Source organism: Drosophila subpulchrella, chromosome X, assembly GCF_014743375.2.
Source record: "Drosophila subpulchrella strain 33 F10 #4 breed RU33 chromosome X, RU_Dsub_v1.1 Primary Assembly, whole genome shotgun sequence".
Lineage (NCBI taxonomy): Eukaryota > Metazoa > Arthropoda > Insecta > Diptera > Drosophilidae > Drosophila > Drosophila subpulchrella.
The window spans coordinates 6,557,026-6,582,100 of NC_050613.1; the positions used below are offsets into that span (position 1 = coordinate 6,557,026).

General features: G+C 36.3%; 1 protein-coding gene across 2 annotated transcripts; it reads left to right on the forward strand.

The window, feature by feature from the left end:
* Positions 1 to 230: 230 nt before the first annotated feature.
* On the forward strand, positions 231 to 24,642 carry LOC119557845 (nose resistant to fluoxetine protein 6). 2 transcript variants are annotated; one of them, XM_037870826.1, is made up of 6 exons: positions 231 to 270; positions 18,877 to 19,175; positions 19,820 to 19,998; positions 20,799 to 21,753; positions 22,561 to 23,184; positions 24,029 to 24,642. In XM_037870826.1, exons 1-6 carry the CDS (start codon positions 267 to 269, stop codon positions 24,155 to 24,157), a joined length of 2,190 nt encoding a protein of 729 aa, XP_037726754.1. In that variant the 5' UTR covers positions 231 to 266; the 3' UTR covers positions 24,158 to 24,642. The 2 variants fall into 2 exon arrangements, with proteins under 2 accessions (XP_037726754.1, XP_037726752.1); XM_037870824.1 differs by lacking the exon at positions 231 to 270 and adding an exon at positions 5,790 to 6,550.
* Positions 24,643 to 25,075: the final 433 nt, after the last annotated feature.

Genomic DNA, 25,075 nt, shown 5'->3' on the forward strand with positions numbered 1-25,075 from the left:
AGCTTTTTAAAATTTTAAATTTGTTGATACTTATATGAGCAGCTCTTGGCAATGCATATAAACTACGTGCATCCGACGTTTCGTCGCAGCCTCCGTACGCTTTATAGTTTTGATGTGTTTCGGATTGGAGTGATTACCGTGGCACAGTTTCGGGCCCTGTCCGTCCGTAAATCTGTCTGTCCGTCCGTCCGGACGTGAGGCGTCTCTGGCTGGGCTGCCACGCCCCCTGGGCCACAGTATACCCCCAAAATACCGGGGCATTAATAATGGGTAAGTGACATTGCAGTTTTAGTGTCGCAGTCTCTCACGCGGTTTTGTTTGTATTTTGCGCTTTGTCTTATTGTCAATTTTCTCCTCATTGCATAACAATCCACAGCCCCCAATCCCCCGCCACCTTCCCTTCCCACCGATCTGCGATCTGAGTTCCCCGGTGAACTTCGCAGGGCCATAAAAACAGACCCGCAAAAGTCAAGTGAAAATATTTTGGCGCCGTGGTTACAACAGCGATCCACTCTCTTCTCTACACAGGGAAAAATGTAGCCATTTTTAGGTCAAACTTCTCGAAGTTATTTATATGTAACTTTGTAAAATACAACACTTGTTTGCCCATTTTTCAATTTTAATCAATATTTGTTTAGATTTGGTGCTCTTAATTACCTATTATATTCTGTTTTTTGTTAGCAACAATAAAGAGTTAAAAAATATTACGATCCAGTTACGTTGGTTCATAGGTTGTTCGATCCCCAATAGTCTAAAAATGGTTTTCCGAAAAATGTAGTGCTCTGATTCCTTTATTTGATGTTGAACTTAGTTAACATATTTCGATTTAAAATTTTATTAATTTGTTATGTTTGTAATGAAATTGATTATTTGAGATGTTTGTTGGAATCATATGAAAATATTATTATAATAACTTTACGTTTTTTAAGCCCCATAGTATTATTAAATAGTCACTTATGGAAAAAATTTATAATCATAAATCTCATAATACTATTAAACAGCTACATATTGCATTTTAGCGATAGGATGCATTACATAAATATTTAAGACTACACTCAGGGAAAAACACCGTGCTAATATCAAGTACAAACAGCCTTGATTTAAGAAGGATTACCATTTAAGAACGTTCGTGCTGAAAATGTTCTCACATTGAGCACATTTTGGATTTAAATATCTTATAATTCCCAACTGCTTATTCTGAAAGTGCTCGGTATATAAGGCGCATAAATTGCACAGTGTCGCAAGTCGTAAGTAAACTTAAAATATTAATTGTATTTAGATATATCTCGTTTATTTCGGTTTCCAATACTTATTTATCTTCCTAGCATATAACCGAGTTCAAACTTGCAATATGAATATGTTTTATTGACTAAAGAGTTATTCGTCCTAAAATCATGTCTGCAACTCTCTTACATTATTATTGAATCGTTCTTGTTTTTAGTGCAAATTTTACTAGATTTAAGAATTATTCACATTTGATTGCAGACCGAAAGGTTCTGAAACCTAATATTTTCGGTCTTGAAAATTCGTGCTTGAAAGCTGGATTTTGTTCTCGGGATCAGTATATTCCATGCTTGGCGAAGTTGTGACAACGAAAATACTTGATTCAAGCGCAAAATACTTAATATTTGTTCTGAGTGTAGATATTGTCTATTTTGTATTCGAGACATAGTTTTTCTGGCAATAGAACGCAAAAAAACTGGTAAAATCTCTTTTATGTCTCGAGTTTCTTATATTTTCCTCTGGCCGAAGCACAATATTATGTATTTTCGAGATACCTATCGATATAAAGCGCCTTTCTCTCAGTGTACACTCACCTGCGCTCATTTGGCCGCGCGTTTGCGTTTTTAATTAACGGTAGTTTCTTCTATTGCCACACGAGAGGTTGCAAATGAAGTAATTATAAAAAAGAAATAAAACGGCAGATGGGGAAAGACGGCACGGAAAATAAAAGTTGAAAAGTAACGACCAACATGCGGTTCAATTTCATCCGTGCGATCTTCCGTGCGTTTTGGTTTTTCCTTGCCAAGAAATGCGTTCATGGTCAAAGTGTCACGCGTGACGCAAGCGCAAACAGCAACAAACAATTAACATCAACAATAACCGCACAGAGCATCAACAATGGCATTAAAAACACAACAAAAAAAAAAGATACAGCCAGCCACAATGCGCCACAAGTGATCCAAAAAATGTGAAAATTTGTGCAACTAAATATTTGGTCGAATGATTTCTGAAGTGTCAAAACCGATTGTCGAGTGTGCATCAGAAGAAATCACTCAAAGAAATCATACTTAATGTGAATCTGCCACAAAGATATTACGAAATAGACACAGAGCGTTTAGTTCTTGGAATAATATATGTCGAAAGCACATTTACAAAAGTAATAGGTCATCTGGAAATCACGAAAAAAATAAAATCACACAAAATTCATCCAGAAATTTAGATTTGTTGAATACATTTTTTTTTCCAATTCGTCCGTGTCTTTGCCATTTTCAAGGTTTTATTGACAAATGAATTGGATCATAAATTATTTATTAATTAAGATGTTTCCGATAGAAATCGCTAAACACTCAAAGCCATGTTTAATATGACCTAAATTGAATGTTTCTCTGGGGAAACTCTTCATAATAGCTCATTTTATCAACCAAATTTAAAATACAAATCCAAATGAATTATGTATGTATAAAGACCTACAAGTGATTATACCCAATTTTCATGATTTGTGACTTTAATTTAGAGCAACCCTCGATCAATCAATTGGGAATCCAAAGATCGATGGCCGATTTGCGACTATTCCCATATTCACAGAGACCAGGTTTTGGGTTCGATTCGGTTATCGGTTAGCTAATTGATAACCCGGCCGGACTTAACTTGATTTCTGACTCAATTCCATATCTCTTGCCTTGGCTTAGTGGCGTTTTAGCGTTTTTATTTATTCACTGTTAACTGAAGCCCTCTGTTGGCCGTCGCTTTGCTTATTTCTTGACACTTTCACTTTTCTCATTAAGATATGAGCTCGACCCCGTTGGGCGGGGAATCGGGCAGGCGAGGCGACAGGTTTTCATTCGCTGACAGACCTTACGTGTACCAACCGACCGCGTGAATGACTGACGGTCAGACCCTTACACTGAACGAAATTATTCGAATAGGACAGAGGTACAAAAACATATTCCAGATGAAGATAAACCTTTGCCGAAACAGTAAGCACTATTTAGGAAAAATTGTGAAGCCCTTCTTAGCAGATCCAAAAATCTAACAAAACATTGTTCTAAAAAAAAAAAAAAAAAAAAAAAAAAAAAATCTTCCCATTACAGGAACTCTAGTCTTAAACAACAAGTGCAATTGTACAATACATAGAAAAGGATGGATCTACACCCTGATTTCCCCTAAATCTAAATCTAAGCTTAAAGGAAAGGGTATGCCGAGCCCGACACCCTGATTTTTTTAAATTATGTAGGCGGATATAAGAAATATCCTTATCTTATCTTAAATACACTTAAATTAGTCTCAATAAACTAATTTGTATTACTTCAAAATCTTTTAAGATGTAAAATATTCATAAATATTAAAAAAAAACATTGTATCCAATTATTTTTCGAGTGCACCTGAGATATTAAGGCTAACCTTAAATATTTGGAGGTTTCATTTGCATCTCCATTCATGCCCATCGCTCCGTCTCGCTCTCACTCACTCTTCCTCTGCCCCCCAGCCCTCACCTCCCTCTCTTTCACTCCTTTTGCTTCCATCTTCTGGATGCAGTTTTTTTATTACATTTTTTTTTTTGGCTTTTTGCCCTGCAAACCAGTTTACCGTTGCAAGATCTTCTGCAGGCTTCTGCTCATTTTAAGACTTGTTACTTTGAAAATGCACAAAATGCATTTTTGTTTCACTCTGCCACTTAACATTTAATTTTTGGCAGCTTTTCTGCTTCTTCTTGTGGCTTTTTTTCTTCTCAGAACTGGTTTCCATTTGCTAACGGTAAATGCACAGCATCATGCCGTCCCTCTCTGATTCCCAACTTTTTATTTGGCTTTTGTGGAAAATTGAAAATTGAAAAGCATTGCACGAGCGAAGTCGACGTTTGGGATATTGCACAATACATGGCAATATATAGTTGGGGAACCAAACAGACGTAATTTACAACTTCTTTTTTTGGGATTGAAATGGTGAAGGGGGGGGGGGCACCAGGGAATCTGCACCAGGTGCAACTATCTCTCACTCCCTCTCTCTTTCTCGTAAATATGAATGTTTGGGTGCGCGAAAACAGGTCACCAGTGAAACAACAACAGTTATTCCATTTCTTGCGACATTTTCGTTCGCATTCCTCCATTCCCATTCCCATTCCCGCTAAAAAAGCTGGAAGCCTGGAATTGGAATGGGACTGAAAGCGAGAGGCGCTATAAAAACTGATTTACATCCTAAGCCTTATAAAAATCCCCAATCACTTTTAGTACCAGCAATTAAAAAGAACACATTCAAAACCACAGAAACATAAAAAAACTCTTAACAATATATGTACATTCTTGTATAATCTTTATCATGTAATGGTTTAATTAGTTTGAATTATAATAACTAAATAAACTCAAATGTCTGTTAAGATCTTATATCCCTATACATACGTACTGGAATAAAGTACAGGTAGTAATTTACATTTAATAACTCATCTTATTTTTTAGGTTTAAGCAAATTGTAATTTAGATATTAATAAAGTATGCATAGGTAATATTTTACATTTACTAATTCATAATTTTTTTTGGTTTAAATGAATTGTATTTTAAATACAAATAAAATATTGTCAATAATTTACTTCTAATAATTCATAATTATTTTTGTTTTAAATTAAATTAATTTTAAATGGCAATAAAATATATAAAGATAGTACTTTGTAGTTCGAAGATGCAATTTAGTTTTGTTTTTATGTATATTTTTTTAATATATCACTCAGTGAATAACCCACTTAAGTTATTAACCTCTTTGCTTGGGTGAATCACTTACAGCTCATTCATGTGCTGAAAGTTTCCAATTTTTAATTTTGTACAATTTTTGAATCGATCTTAGTATACCCTAACTATCGAATAATGGTAATACAAATATTATTTACTGGTATATACAGTCCTTAAAAATCCTTAAAACATGACTTAAAATAATATGTAATTTATGTATTTCCTTAATGCAACACATTAATGTATTTGCAAAGGGCCCGCAAAAGACGTTCGGAAATGTGGTTTTGGCCATCTTGCCTGTATGCGAATCCATTTGGCTCATTTAAGCGACTTGGCTTAACTGATTTGACCGACTTGGCTGGAATTTGGGACCGCTGGCAGTATGGCTATATGGTTATAGTGGCCCAAAGTGATTGCGATTGCGATCCTCTAGACCTCGTCGCGTATTCAAATATCAATGGCTAATTTCATTTTTGCGGCCACTTTTGCAACACTCACACACTCGCGAAATTCCATAACATAATGCTCACACACACACACGAATACACTGGAAGATATTACCACATAGTCGATGACGCAGGGCTTTTGCTTTTTTCCCGAGAGAAGAGAGAGGAAGAGAGAGAAGCACTCTCTCCTCGAAAGTGCTGCTAACGGTACAACTTGCGCTTTCGAGAGCGGCTCAACCAAGAAAGAGAGCCGCTGCACAAGAGAGACGGAGAGATTGAGTTGAGTTCGAGTCTGAGCTGAGATTTTTTCTTTTTTTTTTGGGCCTGCGTTTTTCGAATTGTTAACATATTTTTACAGCTGCTCAAGACGCGCAGTCGCGATTCGTAGACGTGCGTTCATGCCAAGCGGTCGTCGCAGCTCCCCAAAAACACATTACATATAAAAGCTGACAAATTATAATAGGCCGCGCGTGTGTTTCAAATAAATTCCCCCCTGTTTCCCATCCCAAAAATAAAAAGAAGTGCCACAAAATAAATATAAATATTTTACAATAATAATACCGAGTTCTAACGGTTCTGACCTGCCGAGTGTGTTTATCATCATTTTTTTTTTGGTTGTGAAAATGCTGGTGCAAAATATATAAATAATTCGCTGTTAACCCACATTGGATTTTATTGTTGTTTTTTTTTTCGTGTGGAGTGAAAGTGAAGCAGTCCCAAAAAAAAGATAAATATAAAGACAACACAGGAACGTCGTGCCCAGCCAATTTGTACGTATCGTCTATAGGGCGCAAGCGAAACGGAGCGATATGATGCGCAGGACTTTGGTGCTGGCAATGCTGCTCTCGCTGCTGGCAACGCCCCAGGCAGCGATCGACAAGGACGATGGTAAATTTCCGCCGGGCAGACATAACCTAAGTTCCGGATCGGATCAGCACAATGTGATCAATCTGAGTCTGCATGGGGATGGTGACCCCAAGCTGAGCTTCGACCTGTCGCGCACCCGTCGCCTCAGGGATGCCCTCAACGTCTTCGACCTCGCCGTTCTGGCCGCCCAATGGGGTCAGGTGGAGAGCTCTGGGGGAGTGTCCACCAATTGCAGCCGGGACATGCGGAGCTATCTCGGGGGCCTCAGCGATGCCAAGATGTGGGCCGTCAAGAGTAAGTACCAAAAGCATGGGTCCTGATACCAAATGGTATTACATAGGTCCTTATACCAAATGGTATTACATAGGTCCTTATACCAAATGGTATTACCTTTCCTAAGGACTTTTTGCTAGGAAAAACAAAGTAATAGATCACATAAAGAATGTCCTGAAAATAGGTATTACCTTAATCATCCATATGGATGATAACTTGTTCAGAATTCAAGCTAAAATTATTGACTTCTGATCAATTTTTACAATTATTAAGTTGTACTACAACATACTTTGTATTTTAACAAATACCTATGTTTCGGCCTTGGTTAAAAATTATTTTAAGAATTTTAGATATTACTGATTTTAATAAGGTTCAAGGTTTATTAGGTTTATTAATAATTGATTAAATTTGGGTGTAATTTAAGTTTATATACATTTGGTATCTGTTAAAATCTTTTAAAACAGACAGTTAAATTTCAAGGCTTACAAAACCCCAACCAAAATTGCATTCAATTATAAAAAACCACAACCTTTAATAATCTCAATCTAAAATGGCTGTCCGCAAAAATCAATTTGCCAGAGCCAAAAGGTTTAGGCTGTCAAAGAAAAACAAGTAATAAGAATTTTAGCTTGTGGTTGGTTTTAAAATTATGAACAATATCTTTTATGAGGTAGAATAATTGATTTGAATATAAGTCATATAGCTTTATGAAAAGCAAGAATGGTTTTTAAACTTTTAAGCGATGCAGATGCAGATGGCTTATCTTCTCGGATGACAAATAAAGATCGGATACGTGACGAGGTGGCCATTCACTTCCCCTCGTGTTATCGCAACTTCCACAGACATTTTCCACCTGAGACTGATCTTGTTCGCGACCTATTCGATCGAAAAATAAAACCAGCAGCCGGTGTGTGCGTTTGAACGTGCCATTCGCCGATTTTGGCGATCGGCGGAGATATATGCGCGGGTTTTATAGAGACTTTACAGAGATCGCGAATAGACGAATTTGCCCGCAAGCACACAATCTGAATAAGTGCACGATACCGAGCGAGTGAGATCGCCAAGGTCGCAATTAGTTCTTGCCAGTGCAGCGGCAACATGTACAGCGGCAACATGTACAGCAGCAACACGCAACAGCAACTCAATCAAATTTTTGGCCAAATGGGCGGTTTTCGATTTTTGCGCTTGGTGTTTCGCCGAATTTTTCCCCATTTGGGCAAATTGGTTATACCAAAACTTCGGTTTTTCTTTTTCAATGGTGCTTTTTCGGGCCTTTTCTTATGTTTTGTTGGTCATTATGTCAGGGGGCTTGGTATTGAATAACGACGAAACGGAACGGTTCAATTGCACGACCAGATCAAATTGAATCGACTTGCCGTATTTGCAGTCGAAAGTGAGACAGGTCGAGCTAAAGCCTGAATTATGAATAAATGTTGTGGGACTTGTTTTATTTTTGGTTTTCCTTTTTTTTTTTTTGTTTTCTTGGACTTTTTTTGGTTTTGCTGGTTGCGACAAGTTGCCGCACCACCCAAAAAGCAATCCTATCGATTCCCAAGCAACCTGAGACCGAAAAGCACCACTGACCAACTGACTTGGCCAAGCTAAAACCACTCTCCAGATGCTGGTTATGTAATCAATTAACGCAAAGCGCAAGAAAAAGAGAAAGAGAGCCGAAAAAAACCATGAAATAAAAGTGTTTGAGTTTCTTTTTCTTTTTTTTAGTATTATTTCACTGGTTGCACCATGGGCCAAAGTGACCGGAAAGTGGACACATTCATTGAAATCGCCTCTTAACCACGGTTCAAGTTCATGGAGTTTGGCAAAAAAACATGAAGATAGAAAGAGAAAGAGAGAGGGGTGGAAAGGCGATAAAAGAAAATGCATGCGGAAGCATTTCCCTCTCGTTATGAGGTTTTCTTTTCGGGGAGAAAGGCCAACGGCGTTTCGGAAGTTCGTCTTAATTTCTTTTTTAATTAACGGGCAGTTAAATATCTCAGTTACCGCACTAAATGCATTGCTTAGAGGTCTTATTTTTAACAGAGGATATAACTTTTAATGTTTTCCTATCGAAAGTAATTTTCATCTTTTTAGGCATTTTCCATCTTATGTTTATTTTTTGTTAGGACAGTTTTATTAAGATTTTCAGAGTTCTAAACTGTGTTACAACATTCATTTGATGAGTTTGGAATATTAAATTTAGTAGGAATTTAAAGCTATATATTATTTTTAAATAAAATTTACAAATAAGTATAGGTGCTTAAAAAATTGAAAAACCATATTGGTACCATTTTTACTTATTATCTACAGATACACGATTGCTTCTAGAATTCCACAACTATTCCTAAAAATGCCATTTTATTTGTATTCCTTAAAAGATATTAAGGCAATATACCATTTTTTGTAAATATAACCGTATAAAAAGCAGATATGAAGGTTAGTCAACCTTAAAAGTTTTTATATTCGCTGAAAACAAACTGAAATTTCTTCATTATGCAAAAAAAAAAGACAACATTTGAAGTAAAAAGATATTGATGTATGAAAGGCTTTCTCAATCTTACCTTATTTTACCTAACCAACCTTGAAATTTTTTCCACCGCCTTCAAGTCATCGTAAAAATAGCTTTTAAGTAAGTTTTATTTTTTGGGAGGCGAAAAGGCGGGACTGTAACAGGCATCTGTGTCAATGTCCCCCATTGCACGTACATATATTATGCGCTTTATTACCACACATGAGTGGAGTCAGGGCCAGAGATTTTCCTGCCCCCTGGAAAACCGGACTCTCGGACACGGGCTGGAAAATTGTTATTTAAACGCTTCGGACTTAATGTCCAGCCACAGCACTGGTTTCGTATCTGGAGCTACCAATCCTCGGCCAAGATCAATGGCTAATAAATTGTGGCCGGTGTTACCTTTTGTTTTTTCTAGCCGTTCTGCTGCGGCTGTTGTGTGCTTTTCTACATTTTTGCCAGTTTTTCTTGCCACTGCAATGGCAAATGCAATACAGTTGGGTGGCAGCTTCGCTTGGCTGAACTCGATTGGCAGGTTGAAGGTTGCCCTGAAATGCACTTGCCATGACAACAATTGCAGTTTGGAAGTCAAGTCGAAGGTCCACTCTTCAATAAAATCGAAAGACGAAAACTAATTTGTGCCTTTTTCGACACCTTGTTTACTTGGTCGGGGGTAAACAGTCGGCAAAAGTCTTAGAGGAAGTGCAAATATTGTCTCATCATCATCGACGGCGATCTGCAAACTTCCTCGAAAATCGAAAAAAAAGCTTTCACAATTTTCGTAATCTTTCTTTAATTTTTTTTGCAAGTATTCCGGGTAAAGAAATATCATTAAAGATGGTATTTTTCTCCGCAAGCAAATCACAGTTTTGACCTCGACTTGCATTTCACCTATATGCCTGAAAATAAACCCAAAAATACTGGTCATAACTGAAGCGAAGCCAAGTTAACCGAAAACCGACAAGTGATCGAGGTTCGATGGCTTGCTTTTTGGACTTTGCAGCCTGTGCGGTCATTAGTTGGTCACAATGCACAACGGTTATTTTTTCATTTTTAGGCCAATATACTTAGCCGACTTTTGAGTGAAGGGGTGGGGGTAACAGGCCCAATTACAGCCTTTGTGCGAAATGAAACGTCACGCAACATAATTTCTACGGCTTTCCCATATTTACCATAATATCCACATCTACAGCAAAGGCCAGAATTTTAAAACGGCCTTGCCAGAAATAAATTATAAAACAAAAAATGCTTAAAACTAAAAAAAAATTTATAAAAATGTTCTAAAGCATAGAAATAAATGAAATATTAGTGCCCTTTTGCAGCATAGTTTTTTAAAAGTTACCAAATTTTATAAAAATAAATATTAAAGTTCTTTTATCTGTATGATATGTTTGAGTAAAGTACTTTTTAATTAATTTTAATTTTTTAAATTTTTTAATTACATTAAAACCAACTTTTTTAATGAACTGAAAAACAATTTACTTAATTTAGAATTAAAACAATGACAAACTTAAGGGCTGCAGTTTTAAACTAAACATTTTATTAAAATTATAAACAAAGTGTTGTTAGTGTGATTTTATAAATACAAATTTAATAATAATAATTATTTGCTATTTAATTTGTGTTAATAATTGTCTTTAAATGATTTGAGAGCCCACTGCTAGTATCTTGAACACTGCTGTACGTATGTTTGCCTGCAACAAGAAGAAGAAGCAGACACCGAAATTGCACAACAAATAAACACGGCAGCAATATCAGCACAGCGGCAACATGCGACAAGTCTCCCTCGGTTTCTCCCCGAATATCTCTCAGTGTATCTATATTTCTCAGTTTCTCTCCCTCTCTCTCTCTCTGTCTGTCTCTATCGATCTCTCTTTACTGGACACAAGCTTAGCTTATGTAATGTAACTTTAATTTGATTGTTGCAATGTCTTGCAGTTTTTTGTTTTTCTTTATTTTTTTGTTTACAGCGAAAATGAAATTATGGCCAAGACAACAATTTTGTTGGTTTTGTATTATTGTGAGCAATAACGGTTCATTTGAGTGGAGACATGTATGTAAAATACTTTCAACTTTGACCGCGATTTTGGCCTGTTTTGCGCATATCCCCCACATTTTTATGAGCCGGCAAACGAATGACTTAGGCAACAAACTCGTTTTCGGATAATTGTGCGTAATTAAAATCCGCGCCACGCAATGCAATTGGCCAAGTCAAAAAAGTGGTAGCCACTCGCGAATCTGGGGCCAAAAGGTCTAGGCCAAATACCGATCTGTAAGCGTAAGAAACTGCAACAGAATAATCGACTTTATTATAGGGTAAAGTTAAGATCAGAGATCTCAGCAAAACGTGGCCTACTTTTCAGCGAGGCGTTCTAGGAGAATTGAAATAAAAGTAATAATTTAAAAATTGTTTGTTGGTATGTTGAACAGAGTTTAAAGGAAAATTTAAGTTTTAAATCTACAAATGGTTTTAAAAAATATTAGTATAGTAAATCAATTTTATGTACATTTTGTTTGTAATACTTTTATATTTATTTAAAGGATGTTTCGTTGGTTTCCCTTTTTCCCTTTTTAATGAAAAATATAATAAAATGAAACCCACTTTGTGGGTACTCTTATTTAAATATAATGCTTAGGAGAGGAAAATACGAACAATTTAAAATTATAAAAAGTAATTATAATTATTATCATTTTGGATAAAAACTCAAGAATGGTTTTAATCTCCAAATGGGTTCATATAAATATTAAAATATATTATTTTTACACATTTTGTGGTAGTACTTTAATACTTAAAATAAATATAGTTTAAACTAAAATGTCAAGAATGCGTGATTGTTTGTTAAGCATTCGATTTGAAGACCAAAGGTGAAGATGCGTAAACAAAGCCATAACACTTTCATGTTTAAAGTGTCATCATAATAAAATAGGGAGGTTTTTTCACTGAATCCGGGTTAATAATTCACTTAGATGGCCGCCGACAAAAGGCAATTAACGCGCAGACTGTTCGAGGGCAAATGCCTAAATGCCACAATTAGGCAACTCTGACTCCGACTTCGAGTTGAATTATTATTACGACCAGCTTCCAGACGGACGATAATTAGACAGAAATTACATTCCATCATGAGACGGCGCTAATTTCGATCATTGCGAATTGTGTCCGTCATGGCGGGACGCTTGCCAAATCCATTTGTAGTTTCAAGTTTAATGCGACACTCGGTCTTGGGCAAATACAGACAGATATAAAATAAAAGGAAAAGATAAAAAAATGGCAAATAGCTAATCGATCGATTTCTAGTCGAGTTGCATTTCGACCGAAGGTCCACCCTGCGCGATAAACCCCCTCGATAAGCCGCTTCGATTTCGATCCGTATGCCATAACCGAGCGACCCATTTGCATTCGACACTGGGTAAAAGCAAGACATCATTTCCGTTAGGTAAAAGTCAGCCACAATGCAAATAAAATAATAATAAAAACAAAAAAAACACGAAGAAATTGGTAGAAGCAGAGGTAAAAACTATGGCGGCAGGTGATCGTTGGATCGACGTGCCGGGCATTAATTTTAATTTCCACCGATTCGGTTATGAAACGGCCGACAGCCATTTGATCGAGCTCTCAATTTGGGGTTATTGACCATAATTGCAATTTTGGGTGGTCGTATCAATTTGATTACAGCGCACTAGGGTTATGCAATTGCAAGTGGCTGCGAAGAATGACGAGATCCCAAACTAGATCGGATTTTTAAAATACTAAATAAATATTTCTAAATACATTGGGCAGATAGTGGCCTTAAAAAAGAGAATAAAGTATTTACCATGTATTATTTGTTTAAATATAAACATTGCAAGTACCCACAAAATAACTTTAGAAATCTTTTAATAGATCAAAAAATAATATTATAACATATAAAATTCGTACTATATGATAGTGCATTTTTAAGATTACACTGAAATGTCCGTAACGTTTGTTATGATTAATCTCCCATTAAATAAACAAATCATTATATTTGAGTATCTGCTAGATAAAAGATAAATCACTTGGAAACACGAGCTAATTTAAGATCCAATGAGCTGGCGATGCACCGTGACGAAGCACTCCTTAAGCTAATTATTCCACAAATATTCCAAATTACTTGCCTATCAAATAATCGTTTCGGCAATGACGCTCGACGACGACGATTTCCATAAGTGACTCACACTGTGTTGGACCCAAAAACAGACAAAAAAAACTAATATGCAGCCCTGAATTTGTTGGACCAAAACTGGTAACCCGCGACCAGTTTCCCCGGCCATCCGTGGCAAAGAAATGCGCAGAAATAATTCAATTGGTTCGGAGCGATCGACACCGATCCGTTGCGCAAATGATGGCATTGCCACGTGTCAGTGACCAAGTCCAAAAGTTCGAAATTCGAAAATCAAAAATCGGAATACCAGTTAGTCAGGCGAAATAACCAAAGCTGAAGATGCAGCTGACCTTGTGCCGAATCTGCCTCAAGAAAAAAAACCCAAGCCCCAAAAAGACAGGCCAACTCTTTGACTCTTGTTTTGTTTAATCTTTTTTATTTGGACTCTCACTCTCGTCTGGCTATGTTTTTTTTTTACCTCTTCTTCGTGGGCGTTGAAAGACCCCGAGGGGGGGGTCTTTGATAAGATATATTTGTGTTAAGCCCCCGGTCCCACAACATTGACATTGAAAAGAGAGAAAAGAAAGAAAGACTTTGAGTGTGGGCCAACGAGACCTGAATACGAATGCGATACCTCCGTAACCTCAGGCAGTGGGTATATGTACATAGTGCCAGCCATTCAGGAAGTGTATGCGCCCCATCTTATATTACCGAACCAACTATCTGAGGCACTCGAGGGGATCTCGAGCTCCAGGGGATCTCACTTTGCGCATGTCAGAGCATAAAATTGCCAAATGAGTGACTCAATTAGGTAACGACAAAGCGTAATTATTACATAGCAGAAAAACGCCAAAATGGTAAGGGTAATTATGGATTATAAAATGAGTAACCACGGAGAATGTTAGCCAGCCCATAAACGTTGATCATCTGGGTGACAGCAGGTCATAAGTACGTTTTCCGGGAAATACTTGCAAACATTTATTAAAGAAAATAATCTGTTATACAGAAATAGGAACATATTTTAATTAACATAATACAATCATCTAAGCGTACATTAAACAAAATATAAATAATTGGCAAACAAACAAATTAATATTAATAACTAAATAAATTGAAAATATTGTACAGTAACCTATTATATATTTAAATTCTTTAACGTTATTAAACAAATTATTGAATAAAACCCAGCTCTTTTTGAAGCCACATATATTTTTAAATAGCTATAATTTAAATTTGCTCAATTCATATTAAAGTAAATTTCTTAATTGTATAGAAAACAATTATTTTTGATGAAATATAGAAGAGAAAGAGATAAACATCTCTAAACATCTAAAACGTAAAATTCAAAGAACAAAAAAATGTAAGCACCACCACAAGCTAATTTAATGTTAGCCCAAAATATGACAAGCAAAGATTCCCTCTGCGATCTAATGTGATCTAATAGACACACCTCAGCAATAAGTACACAGAACGCTTCACCCAAGTTCAAAGACTTTGCCAGCTTTATAGCAAAGTTGCGTGTTAAATGACAGGAAATTTATTTGGCCAAGACAAACGAGTGGATCTTAAATCCACAACACACGCCTCTAATGTCCCCACATTACCTGAGTCTTGACTCTGGGGTTCTAATGACGAAGCCCAACATTACCGAGCAATTGCCAAATTTAGTTGCCCAAAAAGCTAGTTTAAACTCACAGATTCAAACCTTTGACACAATCATTTTGAAGCAGGTAGAATTTGGACATTTGGGAACATGGCCAAAAAAGATTTATCTGCACTGAAAACGAAATTTCTTAGGAACAAATAAAATATACAAAACTTAGTCTCAAGAGATTGACTTATAGAAGTTTGAAAAGCAAGCTAAACATAATTCATATAGACATTAATAACATTAACTCAAAAATACATTTTTTACGCATCACAAAAAAATCTAAAACAAAAAATAATTATGGAATAAAACTTTAAATTACTTAATTTATTTAATAGGAACTGGCAACATTTCTTTAATAATATATGAGTATTTTGTTTTTTATTTAAATTTATAATATATACTTAAATATATTTTTAAAACGAAAATTGACTGCTGAAATGAATATCTACATTGTTTAATTTCAGCAAATAATACAAATAGTTTTAAAACATGCATTTTCTTATTATTTATATTTATTTATTTAAAAAAATTTAATATTGTTTTGTGTAGTTTTAAAAATAAAGTTTTAGTTTATATTCTGCCTTGCTAGTCAAAAATCATGAAACTTTGCATCGTTAACAGATAGTAAGCAAAATATTATTTATGGATTGCAATGGATAACATTTTTGGATCCTGTGACGCAGGTCATTTGATAATTTAGTGCCTTCCCTGCCTTAATTAAACTGTTAGCATTTGAGACGCGTTGCTGCCATCTTTTTTTGTATTTTTAATTTTTTTTATTAATTTTACCAGCTTTGATTTTGCGTCGTTTCGCAACTGTTCGTTCGGAAAGTGGCGTAAAAAAAATGTTTATAAAAATAGCAAAGCAACAAAGATACCTTTGTATAATGGCAACTATTTGACGGCGCAGAGCACATTATTTATTGCCATTATATGTATACAATCGTTTCATCAATCAAATGGATTTCAACAGCTTTGTCACCGGGTTTTGGCCTGGCTTTTCGGGCCCCGCCCTCATTGTTTTTTTGCCACTCATTATGGTCGACTGCAATCGGTTTTTAGTATGTTAACACATTTGCCTACCCCGCCCATGTCCTTACCTTCAGTTGAACACACATATATCTTGATCTTCTTGCAAATACTCTTGGCGATTCAAGTGCAAAGTTTGATCTTGGGCAGGCTTTCAATGAAATTAAGCGAAATTGTAAATAACCTTTGTGTGGCTAGCATTTAATTGGATAATTTAATGAGCTCTGGGGTATTATATTATTTGACTCTGCAATTTGTGTGTGGGCTTTCAATGATATTTATAAACATTATATACATTATTTTTAATTTACTTAAATAAAACGACTGTTATGGTTTTTATGAACTTCTAAAAATATAAATTAATTTTTATAAAAATCCGTAATGGTATTTTACCATTAAAGTTATTAGAATGCAATAATAACCATATACTTATCAGCTAGCTAATGGAAACGAATGAGAACTTAAGTGATTACAATGAACTGCCATATTTATTAGCTTTAATTGAATTTCGGGCATTTTAATTAATTTTGACATACTTTACACTGCTGTTTTGCAAATATATAGTATATAGAAAATTGTCTGGGCCTTTAAGGTGCAGTGAGTCTCGTGAATATCGATTTCCCTACCTGCTGGACCGCTTTCCCCCGATCTATATACACGATCACATGCTGAACGACCTTCCGAATCGCCGGACAAGAATACACGATGAAATCTGTTTTGAATCTGTGTGTTTTCGGCATCGGCATCGGCAACGACTTTCGGTAGCCGCTACCAAGTTCATCTGACTTGGGGATTGGGTGAGCTTTTGGTGGCCATGTCACCTTGATAACCCCATTGTCTGTCCCATCTGTTGATCTTGTTTGGCTCCGACATCGAATTCGACATCAGCTCTAGCTTCAGATTCAGCTTCCATATAAAATACACCATTTACCATTTACCAAGAGCGTTAAACGCCTGAATGACACGTTCAATTGAAGAAGTACATATATCACATCGGCGTGTTTATACGCCGACCCATTTGCCATGTACTGGCGTATCGATGGAGGTTTTGTGATGAAATGCTGACTACCAGCAAATCAAATGACCTCAATCGCTAAATTAAATTGAAAACATGTTTAAACATTACACAGAGATCGGTTGAGGGAGTGTGGAAGAGATAAAGATTTTATCACGGCTGCATTTTGTGTTGGCAAATGTATCTTATTGGAAGTTTGGGGAACTATTAGTTTGGGAATTTCGTGTAATGAATTTGGTTATATGCCTAATAAAATAAAAATAGCATTGCAAAGAGATGAAGGATTCGATAAAAGTGATTTCAAAACAGGGTTGTATTTTGAGGTAAATAGTGTTGGAAAATTCCCTTAAAATATATCTGTTGTATTTTGGTGCACTACACCCTAAAAGTAATTATGAACATTTTAAAGACAACCTTACTGATTACTTTAGATGATTGATATAAAAAAAGGGATGCATTTTTTGGCAAAAATATTGGTGAATTTAGTTGAAATATAATTTTTTTCAAAATACACTGTTTTTAATAATTAATTTTTCAAAAATTTTTTTAATGATTTAAAAACAACTTACCCCTTAAGCTTAGCAATTGAAAAACATTTTCTTTCCGCATTCAACAACTCCGCAGAGTTTGGTTGACTTTTGGTCAACGCTATTAAATTGGTAAACACTTCTGATTTCGGCACATGCAAATGCTGGCAAACATTTCCGTTTGACGGCACCTCATGGTCATGGCCGGGTCTTGTGTAACCCAGAGATTACCGGATAGTTCCTGCTTTTGGCCAAGGCTTCGGGGAAGTGGAAGTGGAAGTGGAGGTACGAGCAACCACTGGATGCTGGATACTCGATGCTCATGTAAGAGTTGCCATTTTCCTCGTGTCACCACGCAACCAAACAAAAGACCATTGCATGACTTTAGTTTCCATTTCCAACCCAAAAAGAAAAAAAAAACGAAAACATCTACAAAAACTGGTTGGACACAGTCCCAGTTCCAGTCGCCGCCTCAAGTCCCCGATCTCTTTGGCAACTGGTTGCAAGAAAACGAAAACAAAATAGCATAACAGCCTCAACTTTGTGCAAATAAATCAGCAGACTTACATCGGCCACGGACTGAATCTGAATCCACTGCAGTCGTCTAGTTGGGGTTATTTCATCTATTAATTCCTTTCAATTGATCAGATGAGTGGCGACACTTTAAATTTGAAAGCAATGGTCTCGAGATTACTTGAGATGCCTGGACCTATAGATATTCATTGTAATTTTAGGATCTTAAAAAATATTATGTTTTGGAATTTCTTAAATCTATATAAAAACCAAATAATTCTTTTTGTGCGAGATATGTAGTTAATAAAGTCTATCACCAATATTATAGTAATTTTAAAATAACTTGAATAACATTAAAAAAAAAGATGAGTAAGAACTTATAAAACAATAGATCAATATTGACATAAATTGTTCATCAAATATGTTTTTATACCAATATTCATATGAATACTGAAAAAGTACCCCAATAAAAGCAGGTTACATAATTATAGGAAATTTCTCAAAATCCCAAATGTAAGAATGAATAACTAAAATATCTTACAAAGTTGTGCAATCCCTTATTATATACACATTTATATTTTATTTTAAAGGCAAATATATCAATATTTTTAAATTTTCATTAAACTATATTTGAAATAGTGAAAAAAATATTTATAAAATACTTGTTGATATTATTGACCTAATATAAAAGTGAAAATGAAGCGATCAATATTTATATATATTTTTTGTAGCCTTACTTTTAAAACCTAATCCCAAACATTGTAGGGCATCTCACCTGTCGCTTAGCCATAATATCATCAAGATGATGGCTGCATTTTTAAGTTGGCAGCTTGACGGCTGCGCTGCAATTGCATAATGGCCAGTTTCTTTTATATATTGCATACGCCCCATTCACACTGGCCGCTGTGCAGTCAGTATGTTGCATTTCGGACGCTTCTGATGCCCTTCCCTTCTCTTTTCTTTCCTTTTTTCTTGCTTCGCGCAGTGGACGATGCTTCCGGTCACTATACATCCGGTTTCTTCTACGGCAACAACTACTGGATGGGTTCGTTGGCTCTTTGCGATGCCATTGACGACGGCCTGGTCGCTGCTCCCACCAAGGATAACAGCTCCTCGTCCTCCGCCTCCACATCCTCGCCAGAAATGGAGCCCAAGAACAGCGGACTGCCCTTCGCCGCTGCTCACACCCAAGGATACAGCAGTGTTTACAACGCCCCGCCGCCCTTTGTTCCCGGATTCTACGTGATCAAGATGCAGCTCAACGAGACGATACCAACCCAAGTGGTAAGAAAACGGATTGAAAACCACATTAATTTCTATAAAAGAAACGAAAATTTAGCTATAATAATAAAACGTTCAGACTAATTAATTAACTTATTAATTAATAAATATTCATGTTTTTAAAATACGTTATTGCTTAAAATAATATGCAAAACGCACAAGCAGCATCCAGAAAAAGATATAATGACAATTTCTATGAAATTCAGTCTGAATTTGATCAAAATATAGAGCATATCACTTTGATGAAATTGCCATCTTGCTTTTTGATCTCTTTTTTTAATTCGCTCTTTTTTCTCTTTATCGATTTAAGAAAATTTTCAAAAAATTAAAATCCAAGAAAACAATTTTTTAAAGTCAAATGTACATTATTTAGTATTATAAAATATACTTTATAGTTTTATATATGATATATGATATGATCCTTACAAGTTGTTTTTTGAGAAACAAATTCATAGAGGTACAAATATTTTAAAATTTCAAAAATTGAACTTACGTAAAAGAACTTTATAAGTAGTACTAACCATCAACAAAGAGCCTTTTGAGTATTGTAATTAAGATAGCACAGCAAATATATGTGATTTAAAGATAAATTAAATAAAAAACTGGCATTTTTCCGTATTAATTTTGTTAAATACATTTTCCCCCAGCTTCGCACCATTTATGTGGGCATGTGCCTGCCCTCCAGCTGTTCCATCGCGGACATTGGTCAAATGAGCTCCAAGGCTCACATGGATCTATCTTCGCGGGATCTTCGCGTCCTGGATATTCGTGTGCCCACCGACAAGGAGTTCAACATCTGGGCGGATAAGACCTTCTGCCTGCTGCTGTAAGTGGACAAAGAAAAAACAAAACACCCAAAAAATCCAATCAAAAGTTCACTTTCAAAAATGCCTGAGTGCGTTAAACAATTGATCAAACATAATGCGGAGCTTTTGCCCAGTTGGTTTTGGCCATTAGCGTTGAGTCAGACGATTTGTGTGAAATTTTGTTTCCCCCAAATCGAATTATAATAAAAAGCGAAACTCCTTTTGTTTACCCTGAGTATTAGCGGGTAATATGATTATATGTTTCCCCATATCTGCCGAAACTACACGGAGAATAATTTCTGAATAGTGTTTTATTTACTTAAAGTGGGATTTTTGAAGCAAGAAAATTAGAAATTTAAAATTTTAATGTAATAATAAGTTTTGGCTTTTGTTTATATAACATTCCCACTGGAATATTTCATTTGTATTTTGATATTGAACCAAAAACAGATTTTATATAATACAATACTTGGTATTTAATATCATGAAAACATTGATAACTTCAAGTAACTGAAAATATATTGAGTTCCAACTTATAAAGGGTGACAAATAAATCATAAGGGTTTTTAGAAATAACTTTTAAATGTCATTTGAATGGTCTTAAAGTATGCAGAAATTAAAGAATAGTCGCCTTTCTAAATTAATTCATTGTACTTGCGTGTTCTAAATATATTGGTGCATACTTTTAGACACCAAAAATAACATACATAAGTGATTTCAAGACCCCTGGTGATAAAATGTTTTGAAAACCAGTGTGATTTTAGTGTTATACCTATATTATGATCTCGAAACTAAATGAATTTATATTCCATCTTTATAGTGTGGTATCCAGCATTGTGCTGGGCCTGATTTGCTGCGGCACCCTGTACGAGATTTACCTAAGGGGCAAGCTCAAGGAGGCACTGCGTCGCCAGGACAAGGAGATGATGAACAACAGCGAGACGAGCTCGGGAATAGGATGTGCCTCGTCGGACTACAGCGATACGATGACGGCCCACGATGATCCTCTCAAGCAGTCGAATCACTCGCAGTCTTCCGGTTCCCTGAAGCAATTGGATGCCCTGGTGCTGAACTTGCCACCCAATGATAATGACAGCGGAAATGGTCATCACCATGACCACGATGCAGATCACCATGATCACCATCGGAGTGGAAGCAACAATAGCAACTCGGATGAGCACTTGGAGGGACATCTGCATGAGCCGGAGAAGTTGAGTATCTACTCGGAACTGCTGCTCTCCTTCTCGGCGATAACGAATTTCAATGCGATCTGCGATCGGAATGTGGGTGCCGATACCATACCGTGCATCCATGGTCTGCGGGCCTTCAGCATGGCCTGGGTGATCCTGGGACACACGTGCATCGTGGTCTTTAAGTACTCGGACAACATGGAGATGCGCAAGGAGGTGGAGCAGAACTTCTTCTTCCAGGCCATCACCAATGGACCCTTCAGTGTGGACACCTTTTTCTTCATCAGTGGCTTCCTGATCTCGTATATCTACTTCCGGACAAATGCCAAGGGCAAGTTGAACAAACTGAGCAAGGGAGCCAATGAATTCACCGCTGGCACCGCACACTTCTTTGGACTGGTCGCCTATCGGTTCATGCGACTCACTGCCCCCTATCTGTTCGTCCTGGGCGTGGTCCAGGTGACCATGAAGTACCTGGCCACATACTCGATCTTCGACCCCCCCACCATGGATCACATCACCTGCCCGGATTACTGGTGGCGCAACATCCTCTATATCAACACGCTGTTCCCCGTCGATGAGATGGTGAGTCATATAAACTAGAAAGTTTTATATTTTTTGTTGTATATTTATTTATTCTATCTAAGCTAAGCCATAGAAATAAGAACCTATAAGAAACCCTAAAAAATAATATTATGTAAAATTCGAGCTGAAAGCCCACGTCGCCACTGCTCAACATCATTGCTAGCTCATAATTTTAATTATTTGTTAGCTCTTTATAAATAAATAAATGTAGAGCTTTTTTTGCGAGTGTTTTTAGTGGTTTCAGATCCCCAATATACTAAGAAACTTAAGTAGTCTTATGATCTAAGGATTGTTTCTTATGAAAATAGTCAATAGCCTAACGATCTTTATTTCGAAATAGTAAGTGTATAATATACAGCCTACAGCCTATACAGCCTATCAAATTATCGATAATTAATATAGAAGTAGGGGTTGTATATTCTCAGGAAGTATAATCTAAAATTTAATTTTAAACTTGTTTTGCATTTTATATTACTCAAATTGGATTTAAATTACTCATAAGCAGTGTTAACGAGCTCACATTTTGAAGAGATCTTGAATTTGAACCTAAAGAAATGCTTTTAAAAATTATACAGCACTATAATTTTCACTACTTTGATTATGTTTATAAAGAAAAAGCAGTGATAAACCACTAGATATGTTTTTTTTTATTATCAAAATTCCTAGGTATGTTATTTATACTTTGATAGAATAACTAATTATAAGCATTAAGAATTTGGAATTTATAGTATTTCTAAATTTAGTGTACCTATTGAGTAATTTATATAAGTAATACTTACCTTATCTCTTATTCCCCCAAATCCGCAGTGCATGCTCTGGAGTTGGTACCTGGCGAATGACACGCAGTTCTACATGATTGGCGCCATTATCCTGATCGTGGGCGTGCGGCACTTCAAACTGTCGGCGATCACGACGCTGGTGTTCCTGGTGCTATCGTGGATCACCACGGCGGTAATTGCGTTCACCAACAATCATCGACCGAACACGGACGATCCGCTGGCACTGTTCGACAAGATCTACGACAAGCCGTGGACGCGGCTGGGACCCTATCTCATCGGCATGGCCGTGGGCTGGATCCTGTTCAGGACCAACTGCAAGATCCGGCTGCCCAAGCTGACGGTGGCCACCGCCTGGACCCTGGCCATGCTCAACCTGTTCGTCCTGGTCTTTGGCCTCTACAAGGCCGACCTGTCGCAGTTCACCGCCGCCGCCTACAGCTCGCTGAGCCACTCGGCCTGGGCGCTGTCCCTGGCCTGGATCACCATCGCCTGCTCCACGGGCTACGGCGGCTACATCAACTCGCTGCTCTCGGCGCCCTGCCTCTATCCCTTCTCCCGCGTCACCTACTGCGCCTACCTCGTCCACCCGATCGTCATCCGCTCCATGGCGCTCAACTCGGACGCGCCACTGCATCTGGGCGGGGATCTGATGGTGAGTTGGGAGAACTACAAAAGGGTCTAGTGGTTTAAAACCTTATTTTAGGGTGTCCAAAAGTATGCTACGATATATTTCAAGGCCTAAAAAAAGATTTTCAGTTTGTTTGGGTCTTTGGGGAATAATAAATAGAGGTTTAATACATGTAAATTCGAATTTATATACGTTAAGATTTCACAAGTCCTACGGGTAAATGCCAACATACAATGTAATATTTTTTACGCACCTTTTTAAAAATGCCACACAAGTCACTAAAGCTTGGAAATCACTTTTAAAAGGTTTTTTCTGTGTCTAAAAGTATGCAGTGAATTAAGGATGGTCGTCTTGTAAATTCATTTATTGTACTACTGAATATAAAATATACTGTTGCATACTTTTAGACACCCAAAATTATATTTCAAACTAATTTTAAAACAAGAATACTAATGAATAATTTTACAATCACTTTTATGTGTACACAGAGAAAATTATTCGACGTTTTAGGTGTCAATATAGGGTCAAAGCATTTTAAAAAGTAAAATAAAGCATTTTAGATAGCATGAGTAAAAAAAATGTGTATAAAACATTTTACTTTTTAAAACGTTCCAGCCCTGTTCTTGCACCTAAAACACAAAAGTTTGATAATCACTTTTAAATATTATTTCTCGGTGTCTAAAAGTATGCAGTGAAGAAAGGATAAATCAATTTATGGCACTGTTGAATAAAAATATACTGTTGCATACTTTTAGACACCGTAATTACATTTCAAACTAATTTGAAAACAAGTATACTAATAAATAATTTTACGATCAATTTGATGTGTACCTTTAATTATAATTTTGTGTTTCTCGCCTACTTACAGGTTGTCATGTTCTTCGGTCTCACAGTGGCCTCCTACTTCCTGTCCTTCGTGGTGTCCATGTCCTTCGAGGCGCCTGTCGTCACAATGCTGAAGATCCTGTCGCCCAGTCGAAAGAAACGCCTCGCCTAAGTCCCATGCCCCAGATCCGCCCATTTCCGATTATTTATACCCCCCATTTTGTCATGTTTTCTATTTCTTGTCTATCAAGCAATGCCCACATATTTATAGCATCGACTCATCTGCACACACCACTCCTTTCGATCGTTTTCCCTCTACATATATATATTCTTTTTACTCTGCACCACATTTTCCACTCACATGTGTTCCAGTAAAAAAAAAAAACAAAAATCAAAAAAGGGAAAACACGACGTGCAAATTGAAACGTGCAAATCAATTCAAACTATTTTTTGTCATATTTTTGTTTCATAATGTGTACATTTTAGTCCTTTAATTTATTCCAAAGGTTTGGAAAATTTGCGCGTGACGAAGAGAAAGAGTTATACATAGTACTTAATAGTTATAATTATATGAAACTCTAGTACCTAATTTTATGAAATCATGTTGTATATACTATATGCTATATATTGTTATACATAAATCTTTAAATAAAAACTGCTACCAAATACAAATAGTTGGAGTTTCAATGGCATTTTGAATGTTAGTACAAGTAACGGATATAAAAACAGTCAACCAATGCATCACGAAATTTGATTGCCAACTTAAGGTTTTAAATATATAACAAGAAAGGAAGTTAACTTCGGCAAGCCGAAGTTTGTATACCCTTGCAGCTATAATTATTAAATTTAAAAATACAAAAAATGATATTCCCAGTGGTATAAGATAATATGTTAAAAAACACCGAAGCAATAATTTGTTTCATATTATTTTTCTACCAATTTTCCGATCGTTCCTATGGCAGCTATATGATATAGTTGTCCGATTTTGATAAATTTTAATTCGAAATTCAAAACCAATTAAAAAATGTAATTTCCAAGCTTAGAAGGTTATATGTTAAAAACATGAAAGATATAATTTTTTTCCGATTAT

Bases quoted from the DNA above. Each gene is read 5' to 3' on its own strand.
- LOC119557845 (XM_037870824.1), top strand. From the start codon at position 6,199: ATGATGCGCAGGACTTTGGTGCTGGCAATGCTGCTCTCGCTGCTGGCA. The intron at 19,999-20,798 runs GTAAGTGGACAA...CCATCTTTATAG, and splicing joins AAGACCTTCTGCCTGCTGCT to TGTGGTATCCAGCATTGTGC. The intron at 23,185-24,028 runs GTGAGTTGGGAG...GCCTACTTACAG, and splicing joins ATCTGGGCGGGGATCTGATG to GTTGTCATGTTCTTCGGTCT.